Consider the following 20,155-nt stretch of genomic DNA (forward strand, 5'->3'; position numbering starts at 1 on the left):
AGGTTATTTGGCTCTTAAGGCTGAAAAATCTAAAAAAACGACAAAAAAATTGAAAAAAAGCAAGTTTTATCAAAAAATTGCTAAAATTTGTCACATCAAAAAGTTGAAAAACTATTCCGTTACCATTAAAATTATGTCAGTAACTTATTATCAAACCGCATATGATGTTTTCTGGCCCCTGGGTCTGGAAAGACCTCCATAAGGAAAAAAATGTCAAAATTTGAAAAAATTGCACGTTTTGTCAAAAAAAAAATGCTAAAATTCGTGATGGTAAAATGTTGAAACCATTAAATTACCACTAGAAACTACTCAGTAATCTGTTTATAAAACCTAAAGGAGGTTCCTTGACACATAGGGCTGATAAAAATCAAAAAAAAAAATTTCAAAAAGCTTGAAAAAAAATTGCAAAATAGTATAAATTTGCGTTTTTAGCAAGCGGTTGTTCGTCAGTAGCTAGCCGCGGGAGGGGGGGGGGGGGGGGGTGCACCCGGGGCTGATTTGGGGGGGGGGCAACACTGGGGTGGGGGGGGCAACAACAAGGTGGGGGGGTGAGGTCAATAGGGGGGGCAACAGTGAGGGTGTCTTCAACCTCTAAGAACCGCCCTTCACACCTAAGTATAAGTATGAGTCTCAAAAACAGTTTGAGCTGAAACAGAGCTTAAAGGCTCTAAGAGCACTTAATGCCCGCTGGGCGCTACCTGTTTATCCCGTTTTTGAGGACGAAAAGTCAAAAGCGTCAGACGAAAAATCGGTCAGGCGAAAAATCGCATAAAAAAAGACCGACAGGACTAATATAATTGCTACAAACTTCGTTTGAGAGCAATTAAACATTAATTCATGCAAAAGAGACAACTTCACTGCTTACATAAAAAAGTACATTCCAAACATAAACCTCTCTCTAATTTTTGAATAAAGCGGAAAAACCATAAGAAATCATAAAAAAACACTTCAAGTTTTCCTCAAACTTCAAAAGACATCAAAGGTTAGTACAAAATACCGAGTACTTAATTTGTTACAGAGCTTGAATTTATTTTGAAAACAATAAAACATAAAAATGGGCCAAAAATTACTAAAATATCCTTCAAACCGGAGATTTAGTTGAAACTCCTTCAAACTATCGTAAAGCTCATATTAATTGCAAAACCCAACGAAACCATGTCAAAACAGTAAAATGATAACTTTAGTTCATATTAACTTTTTAGACAACACATGAAAAACTACCGATAATAGCTCCGCTCAGCTTTCGCAAAAATAAAAACAAAATACAGTCAACAAATTGCCAGAAAATGACCACTGCTGACCCAATTGACGAATCTGGGTTAAAACAGAAGAAAAGAAAAACATACCCGGCAGATTGCCGGAAAATAGCCGCCGTTGATTCTAATAAGCATGATTGGGATTGAAAGAATAGAAGATATTGAAAAAAAATATTTTTGTACAAAAACATTTTTTAAGTCCGATTTATTTTGATGGCATTTTGTAGTTGAACATAACGTACTTCTGTTTCCTAGAGAGAGGGTACAGGGGCTACTATCAATACCAATAAGCATTAGAGATGGTAACTAAGACTTATAGGAACGACGTTCAAATAGCGGGCATCTAAAATTGGGCTTTATGGGTTTATCCCTTTTCTATTTCTGACTTCAATTTTTTATACTGACTCTGTTCATTTTGAATTGCTTTGCTGAGCAACTGATGTTCAAAATCACTTTTAGCAGAATGAGAGAATAGAGAAACTAGCCTAGAGAAGTCAACAAGATATCACGCAAAATGTTGAAAAAGCGGCAAAATGAGGTAAAGCAAAACATTTTTTTATTCGACGAAGTAAAAAAAGGAGCGCTATAATAGCCGGCTGAGAAGATGAGGGCGGCTATTAAAAACAAAACATAGCCAGCAGATTGCCGGAAAATAGCCGCCGTTGATGCGCTAAACGCACATCGGGATTGAAATAGAAAAAAAAAGGATAGAAATTGACAAAAAATTTTTCCTAAATTTGTTCTATTTCAGCGTGGAGTTTTAGTTACATTTTAAACTTATACTTACTTCAGCCTCTATACTGAAGGGTATTAAGCTTAATACCAATATCAGCTAGTAATCGCTCTAATGAACTTTGGTAACCTAATGCGCTATGACTTAATGACCGGGCTTTATCGGTTTATCCCGTTTCTTTTGATTTTGCTCTTTCGACATTGACCGCATTCACAATACGTAATTCAATGCGTGAAAGAATTCAGAATCTATTCGGTTTAAACAGTGAGTGAGGTAAGTCAAAAGTCAAACGCGACAATTAAAATCGAAGCAAAAATGCCGCATGTGAACAAAAAATCAGTAGCGAGAAAGCGATTTTTTTCAAACATTGCTTTATCACTTTACATAAAAATTAGAATGAAAACATTTCACGCCGCAGAGCTACTCGCTTTTTCGCTCCACTCCTTGTTTCGGCTTGATCAAAATCATCACTCCAAATTGACTTCAAAAATCGTAAAAATGTGTGAACAAATATTAAAATAATTGGAAAAAATTCTGGAAACAACTCAAAGATGTCTTTGCCAAAAAACAGCTCTTTGAATAACTAGTTTCTGACGGTTGTGTAAGCATCAAAGAAAATGAAATACTTTCTTAGTTGAAATAATACAAGATAATCAAATACAAAAATTCCATTAAAAGAAAAGCTTCCAGATTTTGCAGTGAAAACGTTCAAAACTATTTTTTATCTCCTGACTTATGTCAAGTAAACCATCTGCAAGACTTGAAAAACTTTGTTGGCCAGTAATGATAGTTAAACTCAGAAAAGGACAAAAACATTCCACAATTGCAAATTTTAACAAAATCCTGCTAAAATTCAACACATTAAAAACTTTAAAACCATTTCATTGTCTCAAGATACTAAACAGTATCCCTGTTTCAAACCTGAAATAGTTTCACTGGCTCATAAAGATCCATACGCTTGGAACAAAAATTTTCCAAAATTTGAAAAGTTTAAATTTTATTTATTTAAAACTAAAAGTTTTAGAGTTTTTAAATATTACTAAAACTGAAGTAAAAAAAACTGTTGATCACAATCCCATTAACTCTAGAAACTATGCAGCAGCTTATTATCAAACTTTGGTCCCAGGGCCTCTGTTGCCGGAAAAAATTCGAAAACATGAAAAAATTGCAAATACTTTTTTAAAAATTGATTAAATTCGTAATATTGAAATCTCCAAGAACACTCCATTTCATCTATAAACTATGCAGTAACATATTATCAAACCCTAGAGGAAGTTCTTAGGCCCTTGAGACTAGAGCAACCTAAAAAATGACAAAAAATTTCAAAATACTTCAAAAAATTGCAAGTTTTAAAGAAAAATTGCTAAAACTTGTTGATATTAAAAATTTGAAAATTAATCCATGACCAACAAAAATTTTCCAATAACTTATTATCACACCCTAGCAGAGGCTTTTTTGACCCTTGACGCTCAAAAAATCTGAATAATGACTATGAATGTTAAAAAGTTGGAAAAAAAATGGCAAAAAATATCAAAAATATGCAAAAATTTGTGATGTCAAAATATTGCAAGACATTCCATTTAATCTAAAAATTATTCAGAAACTTATTTGCAAACCCTAGAGGAGGTTATTTGGCTCTTAAGGCTGAAAAATCTAAAAAACGACAAAAAAATTGAAAAAAAGCAAGTTTTATCAAAAAATTGCTAAAATTTGTCACATCAAAAAGTTGAAAAACTATTCCGTTACCATTAAAATTATGTCAGTAACTTATTATCAAACCGCATATGATGTTTTCTGGCCCCTGGGTCTGGAAAGACCTCCATAAGGAAAAAAATGTCAAAATTTGAAAAAATTGCACGTTTTGTCAAAAAAAAAATGCTAAAATTCGTGATGGTAAAATGTTGAAACCATTAAATTACCACTAGAAACTACTCAGTAATCTGTTTATAAAACCTAAAGGAGGTTCCTTGACACATAGGGCTGATAAAAATCAAAAAAAAAAATTTCAAAAAGCTTGAAAAAAAATTGCAAAATAGTATAAATTTGCGTTTTTAGCAAGCGGTTGTTCGTCAGTAGCTAGCCGCGGGAGGGGGGGGGGTGCACCCGGGGCTGATTTGGGGGGGGGGGGGGGCAACACTGGGGTGGGGGGGCAACAACAAGGTGGGGGGGTGAGGTCAATAGGGGGGGCAACAGTGAGGGTGTCTTCAACCTCTTAGAACCGCCCTTCACACCTAAGTATAAGTATGAGTCTCAAAAACAGTTTGAGCTGAAACAGAGCTTAAAGGCTCTAAGAGCACTTAATGCCCGCTGGGCGCTACCTGTTTATCCCGTTTTTGAGGACGAAAAGTCAAAAGCGTCAGACGAAAAATCGGTCAGGCGAAAAATCGCATAAAAAAAGACCGACAGGACTAATATAATTGCTACAAACTTCGTTTGAGAGCAATTAAACATTAATTCATGCAAAAGAGACAACTTCACTGCTTACATAAAAAAGTACATTCCAAACATAAACCTCTCTCTAATTTTTGAATAAAGCGGAAAAACCATAAGAAATCATAAAAAAACACTTCAAGTTTTCCTCAAACTTCAAAAGACATCAAAGGTTAGTACAAAATACCGAGTACTTAATTTGTTACAGAGCTTGAATTTATTTTGAAAACAATAAAACATAAAAATGGGCCAAAAATTACTAAAATATCCTTCAAACCGGAGATTTAGTTGAAACTCCTTCAAACTATCGTAAAGCTCATATTAATTGCAAAACCCAACGAAACCATGTCAAAACAGTAAAATGATAACTTTAGTTCATATTAACTTTTTAGACAACACATGAAAAACTACCGATAATAGCTCCGCTCAGCTTTCGCAAAAATAAAAACAAAATACAGTCAACAAATTGCCAGAAAATGACCACTGCTGACCCAATTGACGAATCTGGTTAAAACAGAAGAAAAGAAAAACATACCCGGCAGATTGCCGGAAAATAGCCGCCGTTGATTCTAATAAGCATGATTGGGATTGAAAGAATAGAAGATATTGAAAAAAAATATTTTTGTACAAAAACATTTTTTAAGTCCGATTTATTTTGATGGCATTTCGTAGTTGAACATAACGTACTTCTGTTTCCTAGAGAGAGGGTACAGGGGCTACTATCAATACCAATAAGCATTAGAGATGGTAACTAAGACTTATAGGAACGACGTTCAAATAGCGGGCATCTAAAATTGGGCTTTATGGGTTTATCCCTTTTCTATTTCTGACTTCAATTTTTTATACTGACTCTGTTCATTTTGAATTGCTTTGCTGAGCAACGGATGTTCAAAATCACTTTTAGCAGAATGAGAGAATAGAGAAACTAGCCTAGAGAAGTCAACAAGATATCACGCAAAATGTTGAAAAAGCGGCAAAATGAGGTAAAGCAAAACATTTTTTTATTCGACGAAGTAAAAAAAGGAGCGCTATAATAGCCGGCTGAGAAGATGAGGGCGGCTATTAAAAACAAAACATAGCCAGCAGATTGCCGGAAAATAGCCGCCGTTGATGCGCTAAACGCACATCGGGATTGAAATAGAAAAAAAGGATAGAAATTGACAAAAAATTTTTCCTAAATTTGTTCTATTTCAGCGTGGAGTTTTAGTTACATTTTAAACTTATACTTACTTCAGCCTCTATACTGAAGGGTATTAAGCTTAATACCAATATCAGCTAGTAATCGCTCTAATGAACTTTGGTAACCTAATGCGCTATGACTTAATGACCGGGCTTTATCGGTTTATCCCGTTTCTTTTGATTTTGCTCTTTCGACATTGACCGCATTCACAATACGTAATTCAATGCGTGAAAGAATTCAGAATCTATTCGGTTTAAACAGTGAGTGAGGTAAGTCAAAAGTCAAACGCGACAATTGTGACTTAAGTAAAACGAAAACTTGATCAAAAGGTAACGCGAATTGAAAAAAGGAGAGAATCTAAATAATAGCCATTTGAGAGGCTGAAGGCGGCTATTAAAAACAAACAACTTGATAAAGCCGCACGTGAACCAAAAAAAAATCGCTCGCTTAATCAAAAATTTTTTTACCCATACGTTTCTCGCTGGATTTTAATATTTTAATAGAAGGCATTAACAAAATATTCTCTCTCTCTCTCTCTCTCTCTCTCTCTCTCTCTCTCTCTCTCTCCCTCTCCCTCTCCCTCCCTCCCTCTCTCTCTCTCTCACTCTCTCTCTCTCTCTCTCTCTCTCTCTCTCTCTCTCTCTCTCTCTGTTCTTGGCTTCTCAAAATTTGTCACTGAAACGACTTTTTTGAACTTAATTTACTCCCTGACTTCCGGTTTTCTTGCTCAGAAAACCATAACGACTCTTCGAGTAGTAAAAACGACAGCAACCCAAAACAATTCAAATTCTTTGAATTGTGACAAAACAGGAGAACCCCGAACTACAAATCGAAATTTTGTATTGACTAACCAAAACACTTCAACTATAAAGTACTAGGACTGGACTGGGAAAACCACTAGGTCTGGACTAGGAAACACCGCGAAAAAAAGGTAGTGAAAATAGAAGTCAAATTCCCACGCGTAAACAAGGAAACCCCTATCCAGAAATTGGGTCGCGCAGTGTTTTCTCATACTAACTTCCTTTTCATTAGAACATTCAGTGACTAACAAATTACGAGAAAAATTTCTTTCGATAAACAGCCCACCCGTTGTTCATTCAACTGCAACTTAAATTCTAGCAACCGAATCAATTCCTCAGCAACTCCAGCAACCACAGCAAAATAGCCACCAATGAAGACGCCCTTACTGACATCGGAAGACAAAGCCGGCAGATTGCGGGTTACAAATTGACAGCCTTTTTTCTATTCCGGTGTGCTTAAAAATTAAGAGTATAAAAATTCACAAAGCAAGACCCCCTTCAATTTTAAATCCAATTTTCACAACTCCAACTTTAATTGGCTCCTTACAGCAATAAGTTTTTCAAAAGTAGAAAGAAAAAATGTTAAAATCACAATCTTTTACATTATGCAGAACCTTATTTATTTTCTGAAACTTGAGAAAGCCACAAAAAACGAAGCTGTAACGTAAAGAAGCTAACAATTAGCCTCTTCAGACCTCTAAAATTGTTTCATCGTGAGTTAATTCTCTCAGGTTCTACCATTTTATCTTGGGTCTCCCAACAAACAGTCGAACCAGTCAGTCACCCTAGAAACAAAAATGGGGAACACGTCTGACAGTTAAACGCGAATAAAGACTTGAATAAAAACCACGGACGGTTACCACTTACTATACATTAAGTACTATTAAAGCGTTATCTACATGGGTAATGCTTGAATGAAAAAAAGTGAGTTTCTAGAAAAAGAAGCCAAACTTAAGCCACGAACAACGCGTTTAATTTTAACAGTGTCTTTGACTAGTCAACTGCCCAGATATCTTTTAAATAACTTATTCTTCCCCTTCATTAGAACATTAATTAACTAATCAAATAAGGAGAAAAATTTTCTTTCGATAAAGAGCTCACCCATGGATCATTCAACTGCAACGTGATTTCTAGCAATTCTAGCAACCGCATCAAAATAGCCACCAAGGACGCCCTTACCGACATTGGCTGACAAAGCCGGCAGATTGCCAGTAAATAGCCACAGTTAACACCTTGACGCCAATCGGGATTGAAAGAGAAAGAAGAGTTACAAATTGAGAGCCTTCTTTCTAAGTGACAAAAACGATTCTATTCTGGTGTGCAGTGCAGTTGCAGTTACATGACTATACAGCTGCACTAATTGCTGCTTCCAAACTGAACGCTATTAATTTGAATACTTATTGCCAGGTAGCAACCGGCTCTGATAAACTATACATTTTTAATCCACTTAAAAATGTGTTAATGAACATACTTAATGAGCCGCCTTTAACGGTTTATCCGGTTTCTTTTGATTTTGCCCATCTGACCTTGACAGTATTCACTAAATTCACTACACTTAATTTGTTTGAATGAAATCTAAACCCAATTCAGATGAAACAGTGAGTGAGGCAAGTGAAAAATCACGAGTAAAAATTGTGACTTTTGTAAATAAAAACGTGATCTAAAGATAAAAACGAAATGAGTAACATAGTAGGACCAGCATTTAATTGAAATCCACAGATTCAAGTGGAAAACTTGACAATTTCTAATTTCAATGTCAAGCCAAATCATTTACGAGCCAATCAGACGAACATACAATAACAAATTTGTACAAAACACAGAACATTTAAATTGTAGACATTTTTAAAGTTAAGTATTGAGAGCCAATACTTCCCATTAAAACCAATAATGGGAATAAAGACCCAGTAAAAACCAGGCTTAATACAACAAAAAACAAGCAGAAGCAAAATAAACCAACTTCATACAAATTAACTAATGAGTTTCGTCGTGTTCATGAAAGCAAAAAAAAAAAATTTTGCGTTCTACGCATAAACCTCCCAGAAAGTGAAAACAAAGATGGGCACATTGTAACTAGGAAACACAAGAATGAAAACTTTTTAAAAAAATAATAAGCCTTAACAATTTTGCTTAATTTTCGTGAGTTATGTTCCCAAAAACTACTAATTTGCAGTATAGCTGAAACCATGATAGACGTATAGTATAGGCAATTATAGAGAGGTCAATGTTATAAGTTGAAGCTATGAACACACTCCATTAGCTTGTAGAATACCCGAAACAATTCAGAGGACCAGCCGATTTCAAATTTAAACCACCTTAACATAAATTTTTTAAAAAATCAAAGGACAGAAAAATGCAAGTTAAAGACTTCATAAAACTATTGGAGGTATTTTATTATAGCAGACAAGTTTTTAGGTGGGGCGAAGGGGGCTAGATAGGGGGAGCAGGGGGTAGGTGAGGGGTGGGGATTAAGTAGAGTGGGTACGACTTCAATCAAAGACGCGAAGTCTCAAAAATTGTTCAAAAAATGTTCTGCTGATATCTGTACTAAATCAATGACTACAAATGTGACTACCCAAATTACGCAAAACATAAAGCACACACTAAAGGCGAAAAAACAAAATTCAGTAGTTTTTGAAAAAACAAGTTGTATCAAATAATCAGGTGTCTCCCTCCAGTAACACAGTCCAAAACTTTAATTTAGAAGAAAAATTTTGAAGAACACAAAAATAAAGAAAAGTTATTAAGAAAACATCTAAAACGAACAATAAAACTCCGACATTAGACTTAAATTAATCAGTTTGCTCAACCAGAAAAAACATAATATATAATTCTCACTACATAACTCACAAGATAATGTAAAAAGGTTAGAAAATGAAATAGAAAACGCTCCATTCATCTAGAATGGCAGAATGACAGTACGAACCTCAAAATTTCATTTGAAATTCTTAAATTGTTCGAAAACAGTCCCAAGCCTACCATTAATTGTGAACTTGTGAAAATAATCAATTGAGCCACAGATAATGATCTAAAAATATAACAGATTAACGTCGGAAGAACGTCTAGTGGCAGCTCGAGTCTATAGACGCATGCTTCAGTCTGGTCGGTGGTAACTTTATGCACTAAGGTAAGCTTCAAATGACGTCTTCAGAGATTGTTATACCACTAAAAACCACCAATTTCGACGCTTTTTTCATTTGACTTTTATTGGTGAACTGCTGCCACTTGAGTTCAGCTGCTAACAAGTGAGAGAAATTTAGATCAAGCAAAACTAAAAAATCAAGGGCGCAAAGATCACTCGAAAAGTTAAAATGGTCAAGCGTAAATTTTGCATAAAGACCAACAAGTTTACAATAATTGCTTCAAACTTCGTTCGAGAGCAATTAAAAACATAGCCGGCAGACTACCGGAAGATCTGCGAAATAGACTTGTGTGCCGCAAAATACAGCTAGAAACAGATACAAAATGACTTGAAAAAAGGCTATCACGACCACCCAAAAAATAATTCAAAATGCAAATTCATTGAAAACAATTTTGGGTGTAAAAAAGTATTGACAACGCAGAGGTTCGAACCCAAATCCCAGGCGTACAGAAGACTTTGACCACTTGGCTACCACTCCAGTTCCCTTGTTACACTTCATCTTAGATTTTGTTTTGGCAACAGACATTAATTAATGAATGACTAAACAAAAAACCAAGAGCACCGCAATATAGCTCCGCTCAGCTTACAGCTTTGCGGCTACATAAATGCTTTGGAAATGCCGCACGTGATTAACGAAATCTGATATCGCTTTTAGAAATTTTCACTCCTACTTTTCTCTCTCTATCAGAGCATTGTATGAACAGAACAAAAATCATTCTGAAACTTTCTTCTGCTTTCGAATTCTGTTCATCAGATTGACCTAAACACCTGTATTCACGTGCGGCATATGACCGAATACTGAAGTGAAGGTGCTACAGTTTTTTTTTAAAAAAAAGTAGATCACTAGCTGATTTTGATGGCCATTTATGCGCATTAAGACTGCACCTTACATGATTTTAAATCAAGGCCAGGAAGTGTGCTTTTTGATCGGCTACCTGCTCTGTGCAACCAAAACATATTTGCATTGCAAATAACAAAATGTAAGCTATATAACCCTCGTAGAATGCTTAACTACTCTCAAACGACGCGGTTTTCAACACCTTATTGTGCCATGTTGGACTTTTCCAGCAAATTTTTGTCTGGCTAATTTGCTTCATCAGAAGAAAGACTGGTAAAGCCAGCAGATATCGCTGCAGTTCTATTAGATATTTTCTCGTACGGTGCACCAAAAAACTACTGCGGAAAATAAATTCATGGCGCAAGGAGCAAGTTTTGAGCAGTTATCCCCCCCACCCCCACCCCAACTTGGAGGCTAGTCTCCCTAAGTTTCAGTTGACTAATATCAAACCTCACCAGGATTTGAGAGCAGTTCAGTTCGACTGACGATATCGGTTTTTATATTTGCTGAACACCTGACAAGGCAAACATTTTGAAAAAGAAAAACTAGCCTCTGAAATCATCTGTGAAGCAAACTTCTCTGCATTTTCAGCGGACACTCCAAGTAGAGCACCCAACTCATCAAAAGATATGTTCACGTACAGCTTACTGGCTGAGAGCAAATTGTGTTCTATGACTGCACTCTCAAGTATTGTTATGTTGTCAGCAGTCAGTGCTTTCTGATGGGCTGAAACAGGAACATACACATACAATAATGACAAGACTCCAGGTCGAAATCGATCAATTATCCAAACCGCGATCTACAACAAAGGATCTTCATCGTCTTAGCATCAGAAAATATCACCATAATCATAAAAATGGTTATTAATAATAAAATAGATTCAGCAATTCACTACAACCCAAAACGTGGGGGTCTCACGGAACCTACACTTAACCCTTAACCTCTTTAGAGTACATAGAAAACGATCAAGCAAAAATGTTGCATAAAAAGACAAACACATTTACAATAATTGCTTCAAACATAGTTTGAGAGCAACTAAACAACTAAGCAGAGATTTCATGGAGTAAACAAAATTTAAAGGAGGCGGACACTATTCACAGGAGAGACAAATAAACGTTTTCCTTAAAAAAATCTATCTGTTTTCCAGTTCTATCCTTAACTTCAATTCAAATTACGCGCATCGATATCTCTCAAGTAATCAAAGGTCAATATCATCAACTTAAACTGTACAAAAGAGTAGAAGTTTTTTTCGAAAGAGGTAAGTCATGTATGATCAAAAAACTCAACAACGTTTACATAAGAACTCATGCCAGAGAACCTATCAAATCAAGTTAAGCACACCAATTAAGCAGTTGAGTGGTAGAATTTAAGAAATGTTGTTCTGTTTCGACGGCTTGAAGCATATCAAATGTTCGCTTAAATTCACAATTATGACGAACCAAAAATTACCAGGATGAGGTCAATACGATCCCTCGCCTATTAAAATTCGTGAGCCAACAGAAACTCGCACATTAACAAGAGATATCTACAAAAACGATTCTTTTGAAAAATTAATCTACGAACAATATAGTTTATAGAGGAACGTAGAGGAACAATCAGCTCTTTTCATAAATGTAAAAACCCGTTTGCATATAAAAAAATTGAAAAACAAAATCAAGCTATACTATTTTTAGGCAGTGCTATAAAACAAGTTGTATAAAACTAAAACACAAACCGGCTAATGTCGGACAAATTCCTCTCGAACCACAGGCTGGGTAATTTTATTCAGAGGGGCTTTAGCCTAGATATATTTTTGTGTGCGACAAATTCCGACTAGGGAGGGGCTCAAACCCGATACCTCTGCGGCACTATATCAATCATTACCCATACGGCTAAGATGCCGTTGTAATTTCCTATCTTACAATTCCTTTTGTTTTCAGCAAGAGACTAAAATTCTGAAGAGCCATTTCAATAAGGTCACACAAAAATCAAGAAGCCGAGCGTGAAGAAGTCAATTAAGAGGTCAAATCGAACAATTTTTGAAATATAGCAGTCAAACTGCCAGAAAATAGCCGCAACAAAGCTTCATAGATCCGCAATCTCAAAAAAATGTAAAAAGACAGACAAAAAATTGCTCTTTTCATTAAAGGATGAAACGTTATTTGGATAAAGAATCTGTATAAGTTATTGCTGCCTCTATTAGCTACTCTCAAAAAACCTTCATTTAGATTGGCACACATTCACCTGACCTTATCTCTTTGATTAAAAGTAAAGAAAAGCCAATTTCAAAGTGAGGAAATCATTTTTGAGAAAGAGGTAATTCACGCGTGACTAAGAACTTAATCACGCGAAAGAAAAAAACATAGCAGGACAAGTCATGGCGTACATTTCACAGATTTTTCATTGGTTTAAAAACTAAACATAGAACGGACAATGAAAGAATTGGAAAAGCCATTCCTTAAAAAATCAGATAAAAAATTATTAAAAAAAACAGAAAATCAATGTCAAAATGCCGCATGTGAACAAAAAACAACTAGCAAGAAAGCAAATTTTTGTTCAATCTTTGGATTCTTACTCTATGTTGAAATTATAACGAAAACAATTCACGCCGCAAAACCACTTGCATTTTCGCTCCACTTCCTGTTTCAGCGAGACCAAAATCAGTACTCCGATTTGATTTCAAAAATCATGAAAATGTGTGAACAGGTCTTAAAAAAACATAGCAGGACAAGTGCTGACGTACAATTCAAAAAATTGTCATTGACTAAACAAAAAATTAGACCTAGAACGGACTAAGAGTGAATTGGGAAAACCATTTCTAAAAAAAATCATATAAAAAATTAAAAAAAAGAAAATCAATGTCAAAATGCCGCATGTGAACAAAAAAACCATAGCGAGAAATTGAAATTTAGATTAAACAAAAAACTAGACCTAGAATGAACTATGAATGGATTGGGAAAACAAAATTGGCCGTTACACGAATTTGATCAATGTGAATAGAAAATTGCAGACATTTTTGGTCCACGAAATTTTACGGAGCCCTTATTATTTCGCGGTGGAGTTTTCTTTACTCCTCAATGTTCTTTCAAATTTCCTCCATTTGTGAAGCTCTTTTTGGTCAACCTTTAGGGCGGTGTAGTTGTATTGTAATGGAAATTATTGGAACTTTGCAAGCACATTTCTGATTTTGTTTTGCGCATAACATACAACGAGATGCAATAGTCTAGATAGCAGGAAAAGAATTTAGTAGATATATGTAAGCAAGAGTGGGGGGGGGGGGGGGTAAAAGGACGTACCTATGTATAAAGATTACCTATAGCCTATTTTCATCAATTTTCCAAAGACGTACCTAAAAAAGAGAGTGAGAACAATAGACCTGTCATCTTATCGTAATTACCCAGGGGTAATTATTTTAATCACCCCAGGTAAATGCATCCAGTTTTCCGCTCTAATGCACTTCAGCTAATCTTATCTACTTAATAAAAAAATATCTGCAGAATTTTTTCTTTCATTCACTTCATTTACGCATAACTTTTTCAATTATCAAGAAATTTTTTAGTTTTTGATCATTAATGAAGTTTTGTTTCGAATAATTTCAATATATTGAAAATTTTTCACAAAATCTTCTGTAACTTTTTTTTTGAAAATTTCATTTTTTTAAAGTTTTTTTCACTCCTGATGATGTGAAAGTATGCAAGACCTTTTGGCAGTTTCTTTTCGTAGTTTCTGGTTTATTTCTCAGTAGTTTCAGTTTCGAAAACCCGAAACCATGAACAAATTTTTTCAGATATTGATGTTCAAATAATCGATTAAAAATTTTTAACTCAGATTTCAATGAAAAATACTAAAGCACAGAAAACCATCACTGAATTTTTTTTTGTTTTTTCACAGTTTCAGATTCTGAAACCTTAAACTAAAATTTTTTTTTGGTCGAAAATTTATGTTACAGTACAACTTTAGAGGGTATTTTTCGAAGTGGAATTCAATGGTGGTAATTTCACGGTCAATTGTAGATTATGGCTTTGGGTTTTTTGTAGTTTTAGTTTCTCAAACCTCATATTACAAAAAATTTTCTTCGAGAATGGTAAGCTGTATCATCTCTCTATATGTTGTTTTTAAACAATGCATTTGATAGTGATTTCTTTGACCCTAAGGAGTTACAATTTTTCGGTTTTTGCGAAGTTTCAGCTTCTGAAACCTGAAACCTCGAACTTTTTTTTTAGAATTTTGTGTTACAGTACATCTTTATAGCGTAATTTCTAACGCAGAATTCAATGGATACAATTTAAAAATCATGAAAAGGGGACAAGTTTTTTTGTTTTTCGAAGTTTTAGATTCTGCAACCTGAAACCTCAAATTTTTTTTGGATTTGTGTGTTACAGTACATCTTTATATTGTAATTTTTAAGGCAGAATGCACAGGGCATAATTTGTAAGTCATTGGTAAAGTATAAGTTCTTGGAAAAAATACCCAATTATTGCCAAAAATTACCCAATTATTGCCGAAAAAACCCAATTATTGGCAAAAAAATCCCACATTCTTCAAAAACAAACACTCAACCATTGTGAAAAATTCCTAACTATTGCCAACAGAACCAAGGTCTTGGTGAAAAACACCAAATTCTAGACCCAAAATATCCAATTTTTGTCAAAAATACTCAAATGTTTCCAAAAAAAATCAAACTGTTGCCAAAAAAAGAAAATTCTAGCCCAAAAAAATCTGTTTATAGTCCAGAATTACGCAATTCATAGCAAAAATTCCAAATTATTACCAAAATATACTACTTTTTTGCCAAAAATACCTAATTCCTGTGGAAAGGAACTCCGTTCTAGCAAAAATATCCCAATACTTGCCACACAAAGAGACAAATCTCGCCAGAAATACCCATTTTTACCACAAAGTAGCAAAATCTTGTCAAAAAATACCCAAATTGTAACCAAAATAACGAAATTTTATCAAATATTTATCTAAAAAATAACAAAAATTAGACAACCTTGCATCATCTGTATTTCTCTAAGTTCTTACTAACAATCAAATTATTTAGTCATCTTAAAAACATCAACATTTGAGATCATCTTTTGTAAGGCCGAATCTTCTCAGTTGATCGATATAGGTTTAATGAGCACAAATTTGTCACGAATTATTTGCTATTGTACAGAATTAATCGTTAAATGTTTGAGTTCAATCATAGTAATTTAACAATTACGTCCTATTATCTTTTCAATTACGAACAATTAGGTGATCTCATTTTTTGTAAGAAGGTCATTGAACTCTTTGGAACAAAATTTATTCCAGCTACGTCATATGATTGCTACAATTAGGGATACCTAGGTATTAAATGGGGTCACTGAACTCATGTGAACAAAAAATAATCCTTACTATTTACGATATTATTCTTACTTTATCGAAGCATACACAGCTCACGTGATCGAGGTCTTAATCATAATAATGTAATAATTACGTCACTATTGCGTAATAATGATGTCATTTTTATTGTAGTGTACAAACAAAAATTGAACTCATTGTGCTTATTTTCCTTCTCTTCAACAACACAGCTGTAATTAGTTTTTTCATTCTTTTTCGGAGACAATTTGAATCTCTTTTTCCTACAAACCTAAGTTGTCAGTAAAAACCCTTTCAGTGGAGATTCTTCATCTCTATTACATCTTCCTATTTCCAGTTCCAGGTAAGTCACCTCTGTTATAAAATATGAAAGCAGACCAGAAGAAACGAATAAAGGGCTATTATAATCATCGTACTCATTCACAAATAGCATATTAATTCTTCAGAGAGAAAGATTTTGGAATATCTGTAACTTCAGTTCTTTTAGGTGTTCAACCGTCTTCACCCAAAAAAGCCTGGAATAATGAATATCAAATCTGTGAAACTGAACAAAAATCCTTAAGGCCCACTTCTTCCCCGATTTCAATGATGATGTAGCAATTATAAAGGAGAGGAAGACGTGCTTCGGCTGGGTAGCTGATCCTCCATTCTCAATTCCGAGGCAGCTTCTGGTCTTCATTATTGCAATCGAGAATTTGCCTGAAGTCTCTGTTCCATACAAACAGTCAACTGTAGACTTCTACAAGAACCACTTCGAAAACTAAACTTTACAAATCTCAGACAACATGGAACTTAGCAGATCGGTCCCTGCACAATTCTGTGATTATGAGTTGTCCTATAGACCAATGTATGAAAATCAATTGGGAGTCTTTGAGGAGGAAAGAGAACTTAAATTTCTCTGGTGTGTGTCTGACGAGTATGACAATTTGCAGGAGCAGAAACCTGATCGGGATTGTGACGAGTGGGAAAATGGGTCATTGACAGAGAGTATTATCGCAAGAATAGAAGAAGAGAACGCACTTAAACCCAAGTTAGACAACAAAAAATCTGACAAGGCAGTCCCCTCTTCGTGTTTTTCTACCGAAACTGGACAAGATACAATGAAAAAAGTACAAGGAGCATCGACTGTTGAAAATATTTCATTCAAGTCTGCCAGAACCACCCATAGTACTATAGTCAATGATTATACAGATTACCAAGATCATATTTTATCTATGGAAGCAAGTGAAAAAATAACTGAAAAAACTGCCCTCAAATCTGAGCAACCAGCGTCTTGTACAAAAAAAGACTGTCAAGAGAAGGGCTCCAGCTGTCAGTAACCCTGAGAGAGTGGGAAGTAAAAATCCAGATGGTGATGAAAGCGAAGACAAAATGTGTCCTCCATCTCGCAAATTGAGACGAGCTGCTGAGTTGTATAGTAACTAAACTAGCAGGCTGAGAGGTTATTTCTTTAATTGATTATTTGTTTTTATTTCCGGTATAATTTCAGATCCAAAACTACTATTTCCTGAGATGACTAATTGACTGGTTAATTTGTAATATTCTGTTTTTACACTCAGAAAAAACTGAATTTCACGTATGCTTTTGAATTGATACTTTGATACTATAGTTTAATTGAGTTTTAAAAATTTCTTTTCGAAATCAATTTTTAGAGTTCAATTTTGAATTAAAATTTATGTCAAAAAATGCTTGTTTTTGTAATATGTTTTTTTCAAAAGTGGCTGTTAACGACAAAAAAGGCTTGCTTTTGTAATATCTGTTTTTTTCAAAAACGCGGGTTTTTTTTGGCCTCTGCAATACAATCCCGGCAGCTGATACTGGATGATGCAAAGCAATTGCAGTGATAATTTTGCAGCAAACTCAAGCAGCAATTTTTCCCACTAGATTGTTGCAATAAGCGTTCTGCCTTTGATAATAGAATACCTGGTCTTTTTAAAGAAGAATTTTTGGCAAAGAATTTTCAGATATGGATACTCATACAAATCGTTAAGTATAGAATTTACACTTTTAAAATTTGAAAACCTTTTGCATAATTTTTTACTGTTTTGAAAAAAGTTCTTTTACTATCCTAGTTTTTTTTAGAAAAAGTCGTGTTTTTACAGAAGCTTTTTATTTTTCATTTTTCCATTTGTCAGTTTTTGCAACTTTTTGATGTGAAGTTTTGAATTGAATTATTTTTTTTTTTGAAATGAACATCTTTTTTGCTAAAATATTTTTTTTTAGCATTGCCGTTTTTTCAAAACGTTTTTAACAAAAAATGTAAATCTTGATGTTTTTTTCATTTTTCTGTTTGAGCATTTTTCAGTTTTTGAAGTTTTCATGTTAAATTTTCAAATTCATTATTTTTTTAAAAAAGAAAATATTTTACCAGAATAATTTTTCTTTCCAAAATGCCGTTTTTTACATAAGGTTTTTAACAAAAAATGCAATTTTTGTTGTTTTTTATTTTTCTTTTTCTCTATTTTCAGTTTTTGAACTTTTTTATGTAAAATTTTAAATTTAATTAATTTTTTTTTGAAAAAACAAGTTTTACTAGAATAATTTTTCTTTTAAAAATGCCATTTTTACATAAGGTTTTTAACAAAAAATGCATCTTGTGTTGTTTTCTGTTTTTCTGAAAAATAGAAAAACAGAAAACAACACAAGTTGCATTTTCTGTTTTTGAAGTTTTTTATGTAAAATTTTTAATTTAATTAATTTTTTTTGAAAAATAAATGCTTTACCAGAATAATTTTTCTTTCAAAAATGCAATTTTTTACGTAAGGTTTTTAACAAAAAATGCAATTTTTGTTGTTTCTTATTTTTCTATTTTTCAGTTTTTGAATTTTTTTATGCAAAATTTTTAATTGAAATATTTTTTTTTCAAAAATTTTGTTTTACTAAAACATTTCTTTTTTCAAAAAGGCCGTTTTTTACATAATGTTTTTAACAATATATGTAAAACTTGATGTTTTTTATAATTCTGATATTCCATTTTCACTTTTTGAAGTTTTTTTCATAAAAAATATTTAAATTAATTATTTATTTTAAAAAGATAATGTTCTACTAGGATATTTTTTCTTTCGAAAATGTCGTTTTTCACATAAGGTTTTAAACAAAATTTTCAATTTTTATTTTTTTTTATTTTTCTATTTTTCCTTTTTTAAGTTTTTGAAATTTTTTCTTGTAAAATTTTTAATTGAATTAATTTTTTTGAAGAATATTGTTATACTAAAACAATTTTTTTCAAATGTCGTTTTTTACATAATGTTTTCAACAAAAAATGTACGTTCGGATGTTTTTCTTATTCTATATTTCCATTTTTCAGCACTTGAAATTTTTGCAATTTTTTAGCGAAGACGAAAATTGTAAAAATCAATTTATTACAATTATTACAAAAATCAATTATCTATTACACTTATTTATTACAAATTATTACACTTATTGATAAAATCTGCGTAAATCTATAACAAATCAAGCTATTGATGACAAACTTATTTCTAATATTTTTTCATTTTAAACTATTACATTTTTATTAATATCATATTTTTCTTAAGAATTTCCAATTTACTCATCGTCTCATGACAAACAAACCTCAGAGTAAACCCCGGGGTACCGTTGTCGCCTGGTGACAATTACTGACTTCAAGCATCCCTAGCGTGCATCTCTGGATGTTGTTCGGAAATAAAAGAACGTTGATCGCGGCTCTGCCGCGAGGCACGCTCTGCGCGCCCAACGATCTTTTATTCCAACAATTAATTAAAATAAAAATTTTGCATAAAACACTTCAAAAACAGAAAAGAAAAATAGAAAAATAAAAACAACCTTAGTTGCATTTTTTTGTTTAAAACCTTATGTAAAAAACGACATTTTCGAAAGAAAAAATATTCCAGTAGAACATTATCTTTTTAAAATAAATAATTAATTTAAATATTTTACATGAAAAAAACTTCAAAAAGTGAAAAAAGGAATATCAGAAATATAAAGAACATCAAATTTTACATATATTGTTAAAAACATTATGTAAAAAACGGCCTTTTGAAAAAAGAAATGTTTTAGTAAAACAAAATTTTTGAAAAAAAAATTCAATTAAAAATTTTGCATAAAAAAATTCAAAAACTGAAAAATAGAAAAATAAGAAACAACAAAAATTGCATTTTTTGTTAAAAACCTTATGTAAAAAACGGCATTTTTGAAAGAAAAATTATTATGGTAAAGCATTTATTTTTCAAAAAAAATTAATTAAATTAAAAATTTTACATAAAAAACTTCAAAAACAGAAAAGGACAAATAGAAAAACAGAAAACAACACAAGTTGCATTTTTTGTTAAAAACCTTATGTAAAAAACGGCATTTTTAAAAGAAAAATTATTCTAGTAAAACTTGTTTTTTCAAAAAAAAATTAATTAAATTTAAAATTTTACATAAAAAAGTTCAAAAACTGAAAAAAAAGGAAAAATAGAAGAAAAAACAACACA

The 20,155-nt window shown here is 33.0% G+C and overlaps 1 protein-coding gene across 1 annotated transcript in view; it reads right to left on the minus strand.

Annotated features, from left to right (window-relative positions):
* LOC142352100 (COP9 signalosome complex subunit 4-like) overlaps positions 1 to 20,155 on the minus strand; it is a 42,178-nt gene that overhangs the window by 9,685 nt on the left and 12,338 nt on the right. Inside the window, exon 5 of the mRNA XM_075404471.1 lies at positions 10,927 to 11,102. Coding sequence (XP_075260586.1) covers positions 10,927 to 11,102 — 176 coding nt within the window. The remainder of the gene's footprint in view (positions 1 to 10,926; positions 11,103 to 20,155) is intronic.

The sequence above is a fragment of the Convolutriloba macropyga genome, chromosome 13 (assembly GCF_964194025.1).
Source record: "Convolutriloba macropyga chromosome 13, txConMacr16.3, whole genome shotgun sequence".
Lineage (NCBI taxonomy): Eukaryota > Metazoa > Xenacoelomorpha > Acoela > Convolutidae > Convolutriloba > Convolutriloba macropyga.